General features: G+C 38.8%; 1 protein-coding gene across 5 annotated transcripts in view; it reads right to left on the bottom strand.

The window, feature by feature from the left end:
- LOC112454048 overlaps positions 1 to 18,391 on the bottom strand; it is a 68,318-nt gene that overhangs the window by 21,400 nt on the left and 28,527 nt on the right. For all 5 annotated transcript variants that reach the window (XM_025015229.1, XM_025015230.1, XM_025015231.1 and 2 more), the window contains exons 3-8: positions 16,787 to 17,104; positions 14,626 to 14,730; positions 13,995 to 14,060; positions 5,194 to 5,397; positions 1,752 to 1,976; positions 605 to 665 (exon numbers count right to left, since the gene is read on the bottom strand). In XM_025015229.1, the coding sequence (XP_024870997.1) occupies positions 605 to 665; positions 1,752 to 1,976; positions 5,194 to 5,397; positions 13,995 to 14,060; positions 14,626 to 14,730; positions 16,787 to 17,104 (979 nt within the window). The remainder of the gene's footprint in view (positions 1 to 604; positions 666 to 1,751; positions 1,977 to 5,193; positions 5,398 to 13,994; positions 14,061 to 14,625; positions 14,731 to 16,786; positions 17,105 to 18,391) is intronic.

The raw sequence follows: 18,391 nt of genomic DNA, 5'->3' as shown, positions 1-18,391 counted from the left end.
GAACGCTTGTACATATATATGCGTCCGCGTTAGTGATAGGCCGACAATGAGTTATACAGACCTAAAACACGTGACGCGGAAGTGCTCGTAAACAAAACGCATTAGCGGGACGCTAGACGCGCGCTACGCGCAGCTCATAATAGAAAACTCATAAATTGCATTATACGCGCGTCCACGCGCCAGTTGTCCTCGTCGGTAGAACACGCGATATGCCGCGCATCGCATCGTTAGAATCGGGCCATTGTCTGTGCTCTCAACCCAGTTGTATCGTTTCATCGTGTACCCATGGCATAAGCTCTTGGCTCATTGTACGTTTAACGCCGTTATTGACATTCGGGCCGAGCGGATGAAGCGTAAAGTCCAGAGAGCGTTCGGCGAAATGTGCTAGTTGACTCTCGTCGGTGAAGTTTCGATTCGCGTCAACAAAACGGTATTTATCGTATCAAATCTTGCTAAGCCAATAATTCTCTGATCCCTTAATTCGTGTCAGTTGATTCGTTAAATTCCATAGGTATTCTATTATATGGGCTATGAAAGATTTTCGTCGGTCGAAAAAATACATTTTTTTTTATTTATCTTTATTTTTCAACGACACATAACTTACCGTGCATCTGATAGAACGCCGTGATGCCAACGCGATCCGCATCGTCAAAGGAGACCGGCCCCTATAAACATAACGAGAACAAATATATGACGAATGTATAAACGGACAGCTGCAACATGTAATGACGGCACAGTAAAATCGTTTATTATAAAATATAAAAGGCAATTAGAGTTTCATTACTGAAACGTGAATCCAATCACACGTTTATTCATTGTAAGTTGGAATAAATTAATCATATTGTTATATCTATTAATTTCATGCGAGTTATAAAGGATCTTCTCTAAAAATTCGTCGAAAAATTTTAAGGAGATATTATATTCTAGTTTAAAAGGTCGTAAAAGAAAATATTTTTTAGGAATTTTTTGTAGGGAAAAGAAAAAAGCGCATAATGTTAAACTTTGTATGATGTTCTTTTAGCCTTATTTTAAGAATATATTTTTAATTTCTAAATAGCAAAAACGCTTTTTTTTATATTATATCCTGGTCATTAAGAGCTCGCAAGAAAAAATGCATATAGATGTTGTAAATGGTGTAAATAGCCACACTTTTGAATAAGAAAATCTTTGGTTCTTGCGTTTCAAATACCTAGAACAGCTAGAATCTCATTTACACCGTCAATGTGCGTTTTTTGTACGAGCAGTGACGAGGATATAACATAAGAAAAAAAGAGCGTTTTTATATTACTTAAAAAATAAAAATAAATAACGCTAAAAAAATACGCAAAGTTTATTTGCTTATTCGTTTTTTTCGTTTCTCTACAAAAAATTCCTGAAAAATATGTTTTTTTTTACGATCTTTCAAATCAGAATACTTTCTTAAAGGAAAAGAAAGATATATTGTAATCATCATAATCTATAACCAATCGTGACTTGAAATTTCGCCCACGTCTTTTAACTTAATATTTGTTGAAAATTCTTCGTCTTCGATTATTATTGAAACCTTAAAAATTGCACGACATTTTTGTATGGGAGACTCGGCACCGAATTAATAAAAGAGGATCTATAGACGAATGGATGCGGGTAGTTCTATACACATGGACTCTTTGGGGCAATTTTATGCACTTTCCTGTGTGGCGTTCCTCAAGTTTCGCGGACGGACGTAATAAATGACCGTGGTGCTTTATTTATCCTTCGACTGTAGGACTCACCGAAACTCCGATGAAGCGCAAATCCTTAAGCTGCTCCAGCAGAAGCTTGGCGAGGTCCCTCCTCGTGTGTGTGTACTGTACCATGCTCTCGTTCCGTCGATTTAGGAGGACTTCAGTTTCAGCGAGAGCGAGTGCCATGGCCCACACGGCGTCATAAGTTTGACCGGCAAATTTCGAGTGCGCAACGCCTGTATTATTCAGTTCCGAAGTAAACTTCTTGCTGGTCTGCAAAATAAATGGGATCAATGCATAAAGCGTGTTTGGATGATTCGTAAAACCTTTGGCGCAGTGTCGTATAATTAAAAAAGAAAAAAATTGAAGCGGAAGAAGGGACGGACGTTTGAATCGACTGACGAGCGAGAGTTAAATTTAATTTGTCGTTCGCGCCAACAACGACGCGTTGTTGTATTCCGTTCGCACGGGAAAAAAATTTTGTCGCAAACGTAGAGGAAAAAAAATTTTGCCACTCGTTAATTTAACATTTCGGCAATATCGAAATGTGCGGAAGAGGAAGAACGAAAGAATTTTAATTTTTAACAACGTTATTTTTAGTTGAAGCGTTGAAGCGCATCGTAAGCCGGATCAGCAAGGATGTCGCAGTTACGATATTCATCGGAATTGCGTAGGAAGTAACGGGGATGATGAAAATTCTCATTTCACGAATTCGCCGCAACAAATCTGATTAAGTGTCTATATAAAATCACATTTTATTACAGATTAGCGCATAGTAAGCACCCTTGAGCTTTTCTGTATGCCGCATTAAGCTCGCTGAGAACCTGGTCGAACTACCATTTCCGCAATTTCCGCTGAAATGTCACGTGGGTGTTCTTACATTTATAATTTTACGTCCAGAAGTTTGAGAATTGCTCGCTGAAGGGGAAAATAGTGACGTCGAATCTTTCCCTTTATGCCCAGCATACTCGAGATACTCTTCCAGCGGCTTAACTTTCAAAACGCGTATCTCAATTTAGCTCGTATATGTCGTAGATCGAAAAGTTAGAGCAATCATCCTCTCGAAGGAATGTCAAACTCACCGTTTTTATACATTACTCTCTAATGTCGAATTAGAACGTCATATCTCTAGCTACACGGTTTATATTAAGCTTTCAATTAGATTATTATTATTGTTAGATTCGGATATATCTCGCATTGCACTTTGAACTTTTCGCCGATTTTAGTTTGACCATGACTATTTCTAGATTGAGAGCACGGAATAAACAATAAGTGAATAGAAATCAAATGATTCAGGTAACGGAAGGCTGCATATACTATGTCGACCGCTTATTAATATGATAATTTTTGTATTCTTTTGTGTTTAATGTATAATTAAGATTTATATGAAGACAGAGATGAATTTTGAAGCAAAATCAGTTTTATTTTCGTAAATAATAAGTTATCTTGCCAACTACTTATCGGAGATATCTTGTATTCATTAAAAGTCTCTTAGCTTTCCAACGAAACCAAAAATCATCTCACTAAGATTTTTCTGTACGAAAATATTGGTGATTATATCGATTTCGATGAAAATGTTTTTGGAAATGACTTTGAAGCAAAATCAATTTTATTTATAATTAATTTATTATATCTCGCAAATTAATAGTTCCAAGTAAGCAATCTTGCGTTTATTGGAAACGGTAGAGTCTTCTTGTTAGTTTTTTAACGAGACAAAATTCATTCGATTGCGGTTTTTCTGCGCAAAGATATATTGACGATTACATCGACCTGTGATCTTGATTTAGTGAAGCCAGCGCGCATTTATCGCGATAGCAGCGATGTCATGTTTCAAAGCATTTGCACTACACATGTTTTCCCACCTGTTTTTTTAGGAACACATGTTAGTTCACCTGTCAAATTATATATAAAACGTACGCGCGGCGTCCTTTCATGTGTGCTGCGTACACGCCGGATTTTCGAAAAATTATCTTTGTGAAAAATCGACGTAGCCATACGCGATAAAATTGATTTCCTGCGTTTTGCATCCTGCAGATGATATTGAATACATACGCACTTATCATGAAATCTAGCGTCTAAAAATGGAATAAAGAATAAAACATTAAATTATGTGATGAAAAGAATGACATGGCCGATAGAGAGATATTAAAAATTGCCTAAAAAGATATGTAAAAATACAATACAAACTATTCTGTTATCAGCGCTAACTCTTCCTTATCAGAAATTTTGTAGTTATTCGAAGAGGCTAATTGTTCAATAATATATTAAGCATTAACATTAATTAGGAGTCTAAAAAATGCTAGTAAAATGCTAGTAAAATAAAAAAAAACACTTTAAATAAAGAAATAAATGAAATGTAGAACCGATCTGTAAATATATTTACAGATAATTGCAACTAATAATAATGACGTCATTAAAGCGCCATGAAAAACCCCTCTATGTAAATTTTCATTAATTTTCGAGAATCTTTTGTTTTTGGTATTTTAGGACCACTCGAGGAAAATTGTGCGACACTCAAGGGGTTAATAGCATTATATAGAAACTGTTACTACACCAAACATTATTATTTTCACCTTATTTTTATTTTGATCGTGGAGAAAATTGCACGGGTACACAGCGAAATTATTCACGTTGATGTCGCAGAAGGAAGCGTGTCCCAGGACATATCCGGGACAGATATCTATACCTATATTGGAAACGTGTTCGGGGAAGACGTCGGACGGATGTGAAAACCGCGACGTGTACAATCCACATACGACGGCACCGCGACGCGCTGTCTATTTTTGCGATTTGTTATTTTCACGAGTGCTCAAAATCGACGGCTGACTTTTGACGCGAACGTCGATTACGGCGGCTCGTCAGTCGTCATTAGGCTGATTACCCAGCTCCTGGGGGGGGGGGGGTGCGAAAAGACGCGCTACGACCCAGTCCTTTTCCACTTTAACGTTTCACTACGCGGGCCTTTAATAGAACATAATGGAAGGAGTCTTGCTGTGTATAGCAAGACCTCCAGCTTTCTTCGTTGCACACTCTAATTTCCGCTCGTGGGACTTCATTTATTACGGCGCCTAGGTAGGGTTGTAGCGGCAGCCCAGGCGTTATTATTGCACAACGACTCCGCGACTAAGCTTTCTTCGCATCTTCGCCTTCGCTTTTATGGGACGCGGAATTCTGCAATTATCGCCGCCGTTAACATTAACGGTCCCGGAACGATCGTTATCTATTTTTTTTTTTATTAAACTTGTTGCCTCGTAAACGCGGGATACCGTAAACGCAAATTGTCGCTGAAAACAAACGACTGATCAAAGGATATACGTGTAAATCAAAGAAGGGGCGATGACGGGAAACTTGAAGAATCGTGTTGTAATGTCGTTCAAATTAGTTCGTGACAGTCTAACTGTCTAACTAGTCTAACTCAACGTAATATTTTATCGGCCGTTATGTATTAATAAGAGAAATTGAAACGGCCAACTCGGCAAAAACGACATACCAATCCCGACGCGCTGGTCTCGTTTCCGACGACCGTGGGGTGGCTCTTGACGATGATTAAACCGTCCAGAGTCTGTGACAGCTGGGAAGTCGTGCACTCTCCGATGCCGGCGCGCCACCAATCGCCCTTTATCCCCAAGGCGTCGATGGTCTCACCTGGCAAAATCCACGCGTAATCGCCGCCGTGCATCCCGAGCTTCCAGGCCTGCAACGAAAAGGAAACGCAGTTAATGAAAGATTCGTTTTAATCGCGTTCCCGCAATTCCGCGGAGTAATAAACCCCGTTGCGTACGTTATATTTAGCACGATATACAGAGGAATGTGCCGGAACTCGAGCGCGAGATTAAACACGGCGCTGCAAAAGAACATTGTCCCAGTTCATCGTGTTTGCGCGAACAATAGGTACGAACGCACAATGCTGCGCGATAGTGATGCCGCATTATCGCGATCGATGCCTGACACGATTGCCACGATTCGTCAAGGTAGCCCGGGGGACAGCGCGATATACGCGCAATGGGTCACGAAACGTGCTCGGCCTCACTATCTATCGATCGGTTTACTTTTCCGATTTGCCGAAGGACAGGAGCTTACGGGATTATCGTTCGCGATCGCGTTCGCCTGGATCTCGAAATCTCAACCGGCGAAGTCTCCGCCGCGCCGGGAAGATTGACGGCGAGTAGTCGGTCAGGCGAAATTATTTATGACGATCGCGTAATAACTGCAATAAGGCTGGATGTTCCGTGTAGTGAGAAACGACGAGGAGAACAGGGTTGTTCGCGGATCCTCCGGGATGTCTTTGTAAAATATATCTTGCCGTGCGCCTTGTTCGTCTTCTTGTTGCCTTCACTGGCTATTCCTCTCATCGTATCTTCCGTATCTTCCGCTCCGGAACGTTGTTTCCGCTCTTTTAGCTTCGCCAGCTTTGCCAGGTGCACTTTGAGCATTGTAATATCTGCCTAAGGCATTTTGTATCGCCTTTTCGCTGGTCAAGTTAGCGGATAAAGTAAGTAGGTCATCGTTAAATTGTACTCGGTCGGCGCGTCACGGTCTCTCAGTTACATTTTTGCCCCCTGAGATACAATCAATTAATTTCTTCCGAGAGACGAGATTACAATTATCCATGAGCGCGAAACAAGAGTATTCTACAAACTTAATTATGATTTATGTAACGTTTGTTATTCTATTTGAAAAAGTTCAACAGTAAAGTTTTTTTCTTTAACTGTAATTAATTAGTTACATTTTATTTCTTAATAATTTTAACTCTTACTTGCCACACTTCTGTAGAATCACGTACTTGCCACATTGGGGTGGAATCTACCCCAGCGACAAAAATTGTTATAACAAATAAGCTATTCAATATTTTAACTTGCCAAATTTTGTAGAACTTCTTAAGAGCTTACTTTTAAAAGTTATGTAGGTTATATAGCCAAAAATTAAAATTATGTATAATAAAAAAATTAAAATTTGCAAAATGCAAAATGCAAAATGCAAAACGCAAAAATGCAAAAAATTGAAAAAAAAAACGGCAGATGTCGCTATAGACCTGCTCCCCGTAGGTTTAGGTACTTAAAATTAAGGGAATGGTCGTGGGGTTGATTTGCACCCCAGTGTGGCAAGTAAAGGGTTAATATACAATAGTTGAGTACATTTTATATAACACCAACAGGTATAATAATAATTCTTCATTAAACTCTATAAATAATCTCTCTGTTAAAAAAGTTTCTTAATTATTAAATAATAAATGAAATATCAGAAACTATACGAAAGGCCGTAAATTTATACTTAAAATCTAAATATGAGATAACTAATATATAAAGTAGCAACTTTTTGTATTTGTATAAAAAACTGTGAATTCTGGCAGCATTTGAAATCATGTTCATTATGTAAAAATGTCTGCATCTTTGGAAGTAGTATGCTTTTTTTGTTGCGGGTAAGTGATACGCATACACGAGAGCACGGTATACCGAGAGTAAAGAGCGTATCAGTTCTTAACGAATCTAAAAGGAAACGTCCGGAAAGTATCGAGCATTCTCGTAAATCAGGTTGCCGGGTTTCTTTACAAGCGCAACGGCTAGTGCACTAAAAGTGGTAATAAAAAGTTGTTACCCAGTGCACAAAAGGCCGCGCTAGCGCGCTTAATGGCTGGAATTATTTGTGGTTCGGCGCAGAGACTGGGGAGTGAAAAGGGGGTAGTTGCATGCTTCCGCTTTACTTGAAGTACGATTTTTCGATAACGTTAACACGCGTGATCTCCGCGAAAGAACGGAAGGAGAGATAGGAAACTCTTATATGATCATTAAAAAATATTGAACGACAGGTTTTTCATCTCCGTGCCATTGTGCAATTTTCCTTACAACGAACGTGCCGCGCGAGCGCGCGTTCCCAGTAATTGAATGGGAATGATTTTTAATTTAAAACAAATTCTTAATTTAACTGCATCAATTATTCAGTGTCAGAGCAGGTGATGGCACGTGTAACGATGCACTCTTCCCCGAAATGATCGATTCTTCCATGACATATGTGTGTCAACGTCGCGATTTGGATTTACATTATTATCCATTAATTTCTGAGGTAACTTGTCACTCAATACAGAATAATAGATTTGCGGTCCGACAGCAATTCGACGTTTGCGCCGCGTCGGCTTATCCCATTTCCCGATTTATCGATAGATTGAAGATTTGCCCGTTTCACCGGAAAATCGTGCGTTCGTTATGCACGCGTCATCAGTGAATATCGGACGAGGGACGTAAAAAAAGGAAATGGGATTAAAATCGTGCGTATGAAAAGTTATATATTGTTTCAGGAAAAATCCTCGCGGAAAAAGTTCTGCCGAGCGCGCAACGCTTGATGTTAGTCGTGTGTTATTTTGCTATAAAAGAGCATACATTCTTTTATTGTGTACGATGCTGGCCATTGTATTATCATAAAAAGTTTATCATAAAGGTTGCACATTTTATACAGACCTTACATTTCACACAGCTGTTGCGAGACACTTATGATAGAATCAATGATTATGGCTTAAACAGTAAGGCATTTAATATGTTATATTGTGTATACATAATGCGATCGATAAGATAAATCTTATCTAACGATTATTCATGAAATATGTACATAAATCCTACCTAACGACCGCAGAGAAAATATTATAATTATCTTAAAGTTATAAATTGTATATATCTGTACCTTAGAGGTAAAAAATCGTATTTCCATTATTATAAATTTTAGAGAAAACAAGGTTTAAAGTTTTTTAAATAGAAAAATAATACATTTTTTAGATGTAAAATAAAAGTAGCGTCTTGATTTATCAAGTTTTTAATAAAGTAATTTAACTGACATGTTTAATAGTATAACTGCCTGTACCTATTTAAAAATTAGGCACTATAAAAATTTTCAATACGAATTTTCAATTTTCAATACTTTTTTTAAACATTGTATCTTACATTAGAAACTAGTAATAATAAACATAAGAAGCTTTATCATTATACAATTTAAACTCCTGTTATATTAACTCCATTTTGACAAAAACTGGAGACACGATTCTTTACATCTAAGGTACAGATATACATATATCTGAATATATAAATGTACAAAAATATATAAAGATAATGTATCTCGAGTTTTATATAGCCATATAACTTCTAGAAGAAAATATAAGAAAGTATCAGATGGTATTGGTACTTCTTTTAGTTAAAGGAAGTTACTTACATTTAACGTATCAACTCGTTATTGCACGATGATTATGTTTACAAGAGCATGAAGGATACAATCTTTTTGTACGTTTATAAAAATGATCTTACTGGTCCTGTTGACTCTGTACGTAATATTGATCTTTTTCGTTCTATTTCATTTATTTTTACTTTGTTGTGCTCTGCTGCGTGTCGATGCAGTGTGTGAAAAAAATAAAAAAATTGCCTGTTCCTTTAACCATAATAAACGGCTTGAGCGTGATCTACGAATATTAAATGTCGCGAAAACGTAACGATTGGTCGAAGCCTTGATTTGGTACCGGTTTAAGGGTCGTTTCGCGAACGGTGACATCGGCGTTATATTGAATCGCCAGTATGGTCGCCCAAGATGTCACCCCTTCGCTGAATGTTGGCCTTCGTGGACCCGGAAATTTATTCTGACATTCTGACGCGCCGTATAAGTAATTGACCGACATTGAGGGATATTCCGTGAACCGTGTCCAGGAATCTCCATTTGCGGGGAAGCATGTGCGACGCATCGATCGCGCGAATATGAATATCCTTAATGCGATATTAACGTTGGGCGTCCCCGTAATTTTGACGTTCCAGTAGGGGTGGCGCAAGGAATATTCGTACAATTTGAAATCGCCCCGGTACGCGACGGTGGAAATTTTACGTGGGTGGGTGATCGTGACAGGCGCCAGAGAGAAATAGGTATGTACATACTGTGCGGTACGTTTAAGGTGTCACGCGCGTTTCACGTAAGATGTCACGTATGTAACGAGCTGGCTCCCAGTTAACTTGTAAGGCAAACCGATACATACACTTCAATGCAAACGTGCCATACCGGACGCTGACGTGGGCACACACGATCGCATTGTTACACAATGGCCTGTCCTTCGCCCGCGTGTAGCGGAGTGTGCGGTGTCTGCTAAATGAGAGAATGAGGGCCATCGTTATTATACTTACAATAGCGCGAGCGAGAAAATTATATGCGCCAACCGAAATGTAGAATCATCTGAATTCGTTACTGTCTCGCGATTTTAAACGAGATAACAAAATATTTCGTATTTTATCGAAGAATGCTTAATATTTTCCAACTCGTGTCGGTTACCATTTTAATGCGTAAATATTCGGCGCAAACGTGTTAAAAACTAATTTTTAAAACACCTCTTTGCTCTTCTAAATGTCCGAATAACGGCATTCTAGCGCAAAAATAATGTTATAAAAAATGAATATGTGTGCATCATCGTTAAAATAGGTGAGAATTTTTGAATTTTTTGAAATGTATGAGTTAATCTTGCAGGAACGCAGCTGTGGAAACATTGCGAGCAAACCTGTGAAATGAACCGTAAAATTGTGCAACACTAAACAGCACGATTTAAAGCATAACTCGCAAACGGGTCAGTAAAGGGAGAGAGAGAGAGATAGAAAGGGGGGAAATGGAGAGACTTATTGCAACGTTGGTAATTTGTGGCAAGGATGCGAGTAGCACATATATCCCGGAACGCAACGAACCGACTGCAATTTCAACTCGATGTTTACGCTGATGTATATGTAGGAATAGGATAACTGGAAATTTAATATGAACGATACAGTGCGCTGGTTTTCTTCCTCCAAAGATATTTTTCGAATAAAATTTGGAATTATTCTCTTCACTTTTTACGCCTCAATTAATCCCGCAAAATAGCAATTACAGATCGTAATGAAGACTGAAGTAACGTCCGAAACAAAGTTGAAGAGGGATCCGACGAGAGACAAAGGTCTGGCAGAAAATGTCTGATATAAAGTATTTATCTATATAGTTAGGGCTTGTTTTGTGTCAGGCATTTTCTCTTATTCAAACCCATTTCATTCATAATGAATGGAATGTATCCAGTAGTTGGGACTTGTTTTATATCAGACATTTTCCGCCTCTGACCACGCACAATTTCCTATTATCTTTTCACAAAAACAGAATATCGACGTTTTCAAAATGCGTATGATAAAATTTTATTCTTTGATTTTTTTGGCATATAAATTTCAATTTTTTAATTAACTTTCATGTTAAAAACTTAAACAAATTGTCGTTCTCCCTGTTATACGTACACTCCCGGCGAGATTTACAGCCGCGCTGAGTTGCACATTGCATAAACAAGAAACAAGAAATTGCATTTATAAAGAGCCCGCAAGAGAGAACGGTTATTATGTAAGTACAATAGCAAGAGCACAAAGAATCGTGCTCGTTTATGAAACTTGTACCATTTTCTTAATGCTTGCTAAATAGTGATAGCAACTTTACGGAATTCTTATTCGCCCTACTAAAATTAAAGCAATCTCTTAACGTTTCATATTTCGTATTTATACAGCATTTATACTTTTCACAATTTAACAAATATTACATATGGAACAATTACTTCAACAAGTTCTTATACATGCAGAATCTAACATCTACTAATTGTTAACGATAAAGATTTTTTTATTCGATCTAACTGGTTATCGATCCGTATTAGTTATAATTGTCACGATGTTTTAACCATTCGTTTTGGTCAATTATAATCGTCACGATATTTCGTGGGTCCTTCTCAATCGATGTAACTTCGATGCTAATATATAGAGGAGAATGGGGTAATCTCGAACGACGCCATTTTAGCACTTTTCGTTCCTCTTTAGCCCCGCACATCTGCGTTCTCTGTGTAGCCTTCCTAATGTTTAATATTGCCTCGAAGTTCAAAGCGAGAGAACGCGCGCACATTATTCGAGGTAAAAACCATTAAATTATTTCGATCAATTTGATGTAATTTTTGTCTGTTAGCTAACTCATGTTAATCTCTTTTAGGCTTTTGAATTATTTTTATGAATTATTTGGTTAGAACAGAATTAAGATTTATTAAAGAATGCATTTAATAACTTCCAAATGTGACTGTTCAATAGTTGAACAATTTTTCTAATTTTACTTAAAATGCCCATTTAGGGTATTATAATTACGACCGATCTAACTGGAGTAATTGCGATCGTTCGATATTACCCTTATATGCCAGTTAATTTTCTACAGAAAGTTTTCTTTCAGGTGCCTCGAAAATATGTTTAAAAGACTGCATTAAAATATGATATTTATAACCTTAAATTTGCCGTAATAGGTATTCAAAATAGAGCTCTTTGATGGCTTCAAAGTTAACTTCGAAATTTCGAAGTCTTTTATGCCGAAGCTTCGAATATAATTAGTCTTTAATAAAAGGGATCAGTCTTCGAAGCTTCGACATATATTAAGCAGAATGCATAATTGCGTTATTAGAAATTTTATATTTGGATTTTGTCACTATCATATGTTAAATTAATAATTGTATATATAGCATCCCATGGTGGAAACGTCGTGACGATTATAATTAATAAAAATAGTTAGGTCGAATAAAAAAAGTCCTTATCGTTAATCATTTACTGGCGAAGTAAAAATTTATGATTTGGTTCACTAATTGTCAACACTGAATTCTTTATGATAATTTTGATATGACGTTTACTGTATAGATTATTTACTATGACGTGAAATGAAAGGGTTCTCTCCCTTGATTGATATCAATCCGTTTGTTTGCTTACGTATATTCCAGTGTGTCTAATCTGCATGTTCATCACTATGCGAGCCGGATCTGTACTTCAAAATTCGCACGACAAACAAGACTCCGAAAGCTTCTGCGGTCGCGGTTTCGGCCTCAAATTACAAAGGGAAAATGTAAACTGTGTTCCACTTTGGCATTACGTGCTTATGCTTATGCTTACGTGGCACACACACACACACACATTATGGTCATTGATAATATCTACCTGATACATTTGATATCCCTTTTCTGTTTCGTACAAGTACGTAAAATATAGCGAAGCTGTGTTGAATCTAACAAGCAATAGAAGAAAAATCGCCATGTTACTAGAGATATACACGCGTGATATATATCTATGTAGAAATCAAGAAACCATTTGACTCGATAGTTTATAGATGTATGGAATTCCGTAGAAAATTTCATTTCATGACGCCGTGAAATGGCGCATAAAAACGTTTCGGATATTTTTTTACTCCATTTTGTAGGCGTTTGTAAAGAAATATCACTATTGTACAACTCTTACGTTCGAGCGCTCGTAAAATCCAGAAACACTGCAAGAGATTGCCGGAACGTTTTTCCTCTTATGAAGTTCGGAGGGTATTGTTGATGTAGTGCGCGTCGACGGATGAGAGTATGGGGATTGAATCCTTACCCCGTCGAGTAGAAATCATAAAATTCGAGCTATGTATAATGGATGCGTTATTTTTCCATAAAATATATCGCGCCGCATTCATAATACTTGACACGAAAGCATTTCCGATTTTTGCGCGTTCAATGACGCGCTGAATGATCGAACGTGTCCGAATGGACACGTGTGTGTATTTATCTCTTACAATTTGCCAGATTGCATAATGTTTAAACGTCAATGCGTCGTTGTCAGATTTTTAAGAGAATTTTAATTCGACAGCAGCGGAACTTGTGTGAAAGAGCATTTTATTCTATCTTCAGTAACGGTAACTGTAAAAGAGATAAAGTAAATAACGTTGCTGCGAGAGATAATTAATCGTGGTAATTGGTAATGACGTTCGAAAAGTATGAGCGTTGCAAGAGTTTAACTTTTAAACGGATTTTACAGTCGTTGAGCGCGCAACAAAACGCATCAAGTTCTTGCGAATGTAACGGAACGGGGTTTATCTGTTTACATTCTATCACGTTTCTTCTACTTTGACAAAAACCACTTCGCTCTAAATTCCGCCCGGCAAACGTGTGTGTGGAACAACCGCAAAATTGTTTTTTTCTCGTTAGCAAGGGTTTCGGAATGAGTCAGTGGAAACTTTCGAAATAAATGAATAGTCGAAATGGCGACCTAACTTTGTCGAAATTACACGGGTTGAGAGCTATTAAAAGCGTCATTAATTAGTCCATAAGGATGTGGTCGTTCCCCATTCTTCTTTATCGTATTTATATACTCGCCAAAAATGGTGCCACGTTCTACACCCCTTATTTGAACAGAGCTTGCTTATGGTAATTATGAAAATATCTACACAATCTAAAAAAAATAATTTTCTCGACGAGATTCAAATTTGCTTTCTCTCGCAACTCACCTCGCAGAAGACACGTTGCGCCAAACGCGGTGAAAAACTTCCAATAATGATCCTCGTGTCCAATTCCTGGAATGGCGATAGTTAATATCTTTAATCAAAAAAGGTTTCCAGTTTCCATTTGATGAAGCATCTCTAATCACGTAAACGCGATAAATGATACTAATGAAGCGAGAAGAGATAGTGATGATTGCGCGTTGAAAATTTTATCGCGTCGCAATTTCGCGTTCGAATCCAGATTGAATTTTTATCCCGCGTGTGCTTTCTGCAATATTTATATCAACAAATGTTTCCTCGGTCGCTCTTAAAGTTAAATCATCGTTCGAACTGGAAATCGAATTAATTAATTTGCGCACATCGACGGTGCGAGTGCAAATTTAATCCCCCGATGAGTATATATCGCGCCATCCAATCGATACTTCAGCGTTCATTTCGCGAAAACGAACTTTGCATTTCAAAGCAGGCGAATTATGTCCGAAAGATGAAAGACCCGCAGCACCGAGCGGGCCGGCTGATCGACCGAATCACCGCCTATCGATCTAATTGCGCGAAACGATCGCTACAACGATCCCGTTGTCGCAAAAGAAGGACGAAGATGGGAGAACGGATTGACGTTTTAAGCGCGACTTTTTACCTTCAATGTCCGTAGCTGCTCCTTGTAATCGTTCTCGGCGAACGTGATGGTCGCGGTGCACGTGATATTCGCCTGCTCCAGTTCCGTGACCAGATCATTCACTGCCTGAAACAGAGAGACGCGCGACGTGTTGAAGCACGCGCTGGAGAGCCCAGCGGCGATGCGACGGCGATACAGGTGGAAAATGGCGTATGCCGTTCCATTTTACCCCCTCGGCCTCCCGTTTTATTTGCGCAAAACAGGAATGTCGCGCGTCACCCTTACAAATACGCATCGTACGTCACGGCGACACCGACGGGAGTTACGTTCCGTTATCCTAAAGGGATTGCCGTCGCGCCGCGTCGTTTTCGTTCGTTTCGCTCGTTTGTTTCTTCTCGGCAAGCGTGTCACGCAATTTAATTGACGACACATTCAGAATTCTCTTATCTATCTCGGCACATGCTTCGCGACATGGAGCAAAACTCGTATAGGTATCTTTATCGGTGTTTCCCCGGATCGCTCGTACGTGGGCACGTTCGAGCATAAGCGTTTATTTCAAAAGTAGTTTAAACCCAGTTTGGGAACAATATGAATTTTAACGAGACACGGTTGTGAACTGACGCATCGATCTACGCAGAATTTTCGTAACTCCATTTACATCAATTTTCGAGATAGATGACATATATCGCACCCCGAGAAGAATACTATTACAACTCAAAAAATTTTGATTCTGGAATTAAGCCCATAAAAAGTATGCCTGAGGTGCTCCCTAGATGCTATAATAGCGTTACAAGTTCTATATGCAAAACTCGCCGCACGGGAACAGAAGTGTCGTTATTCTTTTAGACCGATTAAGTTGCGGTCGCTGGATGAATAGTGTGGTTATAAGTGAATTAATAAATAATTCACAGCAAACGTCTTCAAAAAACAGTATAAGTTTCATTTAACAAAATATCGTAATTGCAATTGCGTTAGTTACCTCGCAATTCAAAAAAAATTTAATTAAATTTATTTTTTCTCTCTCCTGAAAATTGTGAATTTTTGAGTTGTGACAGTAGTATTCTTCTCGGTGTGCGATATGTTGTGCACGCTTTATTAGAAATTTGTCGAATCAAACTTCTTTCTATCAAGGCAAACTCGCGGTTTTAAAATTGCTAAAATAAATATATATCGGGAAAAAAATACACGACTTCTCTCACTCGTGCAACGATTATATAAAACAACATTGCAACATAAATTGGCAATTTATTGTTTTGCCTCGCTTGTGTCGAAATCCTAGTACCGCGACATCCCTGGGTCCGCGTCCGTCACCGTATTCCTAGACTACATTAAAGCCGGATATGACGTGTGGTAGCTTCTGTTACAATGTAGCGACGGAAATTGACCGAGAATTAACCGAAACGTGATACCGAACTGTGCGGGTACTCTGGTTAACTGCGCGTGAGTACAAATCGAAAGTTAATTAAAGCCGACATAACGGAAACTTCATTGTATAGATCGCACGACGAGCACAAACGAACTTCCGCGGTGTAGTTCGCAATTAAACACGCGGTTACGTTTACGTAAAGCGAGACGGAGAGATAAATATAACGCGGAAAATGTCCTCGCGCGCGATCACGTTATCACGCGCGCATTCCCTTCGTATTTCGGAGATTCCACTTCATCTGATCTCGATATTTATATACGGTAGAGTAGAAGCGGCGATAGAGGAGGTATTGGATTTATAAGTGGTATATTTTTTGGTGCAAATGTCAATCGCGATTAACGTCAATTGCAACTCTCTGAGCGCCGCTCTTTATGAAGGAGCCGATTTTCAATCCGTTATCAAACATAATTTTTCAAATAGAGAGTCTCTGTAAATTTCGATAATATTTCATACTCTCGTTCGCGTTTATTCGCGGATATAAAATCGGAAAATTGTATTACTTAAATTTTACGTGTAAATTCCACGTTTACAGTTTTTTGCATTACATATTACGCGGTTTGTATAAAGACTTCAGATTTTGAGGGGATGAGATAAACTTGAAATGCTTTCCGCACGATCTCGGAGAAAAATTATATAACATCGATATTGCGATCGAGTTATTTCCGGCGTGGACTGGCGGAGTGATGGAAAGCCGCGCCGATAAATTCGGGGGAGTCGATTTGCGAACGACATTCGTGTTCCTTACGACCTACTTACCAAGGAGTACATGTCGCCTGTTTGCGAGAGCGCGGTGACGGTGTCCCATCCGAAGTGTTTGATCAATGCTATCCTGGCTGGATTGTGACTCGAATCCGGCGCGACCGTTCGCAGAAACAGGGGAAACTCGTTGGAATCCGAGAGTGCAGGTGCCGTCGAGCCAAACGACACCTGGATCACGTTCCAATAGGGCACAATTTTGGCCAGCGTCTCGGTGACTTCGGAACAAGCGGTGCCGAGCAAGAATGGCATCAGGTGTTTCTTCCTCGTCGAGTACAAAGCGTGAAAGAATCTATCCACGGCTACTCCGGAATCGCACTAGAAACAGAGAAATGAAAGTTTCGGATTGAAGACCAGCTGCATAATAATATTTAAAACTTATTACAAAAATATCTTAGAATTAAAAAAATAAAAATTTATCATTAGAGGGTGCAATAAATATTTTAATAAAAGTACCTGTCGTGTTAATTGTTGGGATAATTATATATTGTAAATTATATATAGATATTCATACTGAAACTGCTTCGTTCAAATAAATTTCAGAATTTGAAAGAAACGAAAGAGTCAGTATTAATTGAATATCGACAACAACAAAGATTTTCGCTTGAGCGAGGCAATCGATTACAAACGGTGTAATTACCAGCGCGGAGGAAAAAAGCGTCATGCGCTCTTTGAGCTGCGAATGGTGTTGGACCGCTAAGATAAGCGAGAGGAAAACCCGGCTCGTTTTAACGAGCAATTATTCAACGCGAGTGGAGACTGGAGCGAACTCGAAAGCGTGGAAAAAATCTCGAGAGTCTTCGTGGAGATGCAGGACGGCGCGAGTTACGAGGAAGCCAGGGGACTTGCCGATCCAACTTTTACAACACGAGTGCTATCTACTCCACTACAGCTTGTTACAATTTCATCGGATCTCGATGAGGATGCACTCGAAAGTCGAAACTCGACCAATCATTCTCCGACGAAATTGGAATCTCCATCTTTTCCCGTTCGACAATTCGAGTGGCCAATTCCAAAAAAAAAAAAAAATTATATTAGGCACCGACCCGTGTCTTCGATATCGTTTGGCGCAATTAACGTCCGGCAACGTTGTACATACTCACTTCGTTGAAGATATTGAATGGACCAGATTGATGATTTAGAAAAGTAGGAAATTAAAAGCTTCTTGGAAAAGGAAGAGAAACGGAGAAAATATATGTGTGCGTTTCATAGTGGAAATTTGTTATCATGGAATACACGCTGAGCAAATGTTCGTCATCTTCACAGCACGTTTCCAGAGCCCGTGTGTCTGACAATATTCTGAGCGCAACTACTAGCTTAACGAACGTGGTGTGCCATGCATATCCATGACTTTCGCGACATTTCTGTTTACGGGGACAAACAACCCGTGTAAATTCTCATTCTGAGCTGTGCGTCAGCATCAGCTGAGCCCTCGATCCACCTATTTCTACAAAAAGTAAATCAAATGACAAAAAATTAGCACTTTTAATACAATTACGGGGCTCGAAACCTGTTGCGTATAAAGTAAGGTCAGTATTATTCAACATTCGAGAGCGAATAAATGGAGATATAATACAAATATTCTCCGCGATGAGAATTTTTGTA

The sequence above is a fragment of the Temnothorax curvispinosus genome, unplaced genomic scaffold (genome assembly GCF_003070985.1).
Source record: "Temnothorax curvispinosus isolate PA1 unplaced genomic scaffold, ASM307098v1 QBEX01004775.1, whole genome shotgun sequence".
NCBI classification, from domain to species: Eukaryota; Metazoa; Arthropoda; class Insecta; order Hymenoptera; family Formicidae; genus Temnothorax; species Temnothorax curvispinosus.
The sequence above is the reverse complement of the archived record's forward strand: the minus strand, read 5'-3'. Positions and strand labels throughout refer to the sequence as shown.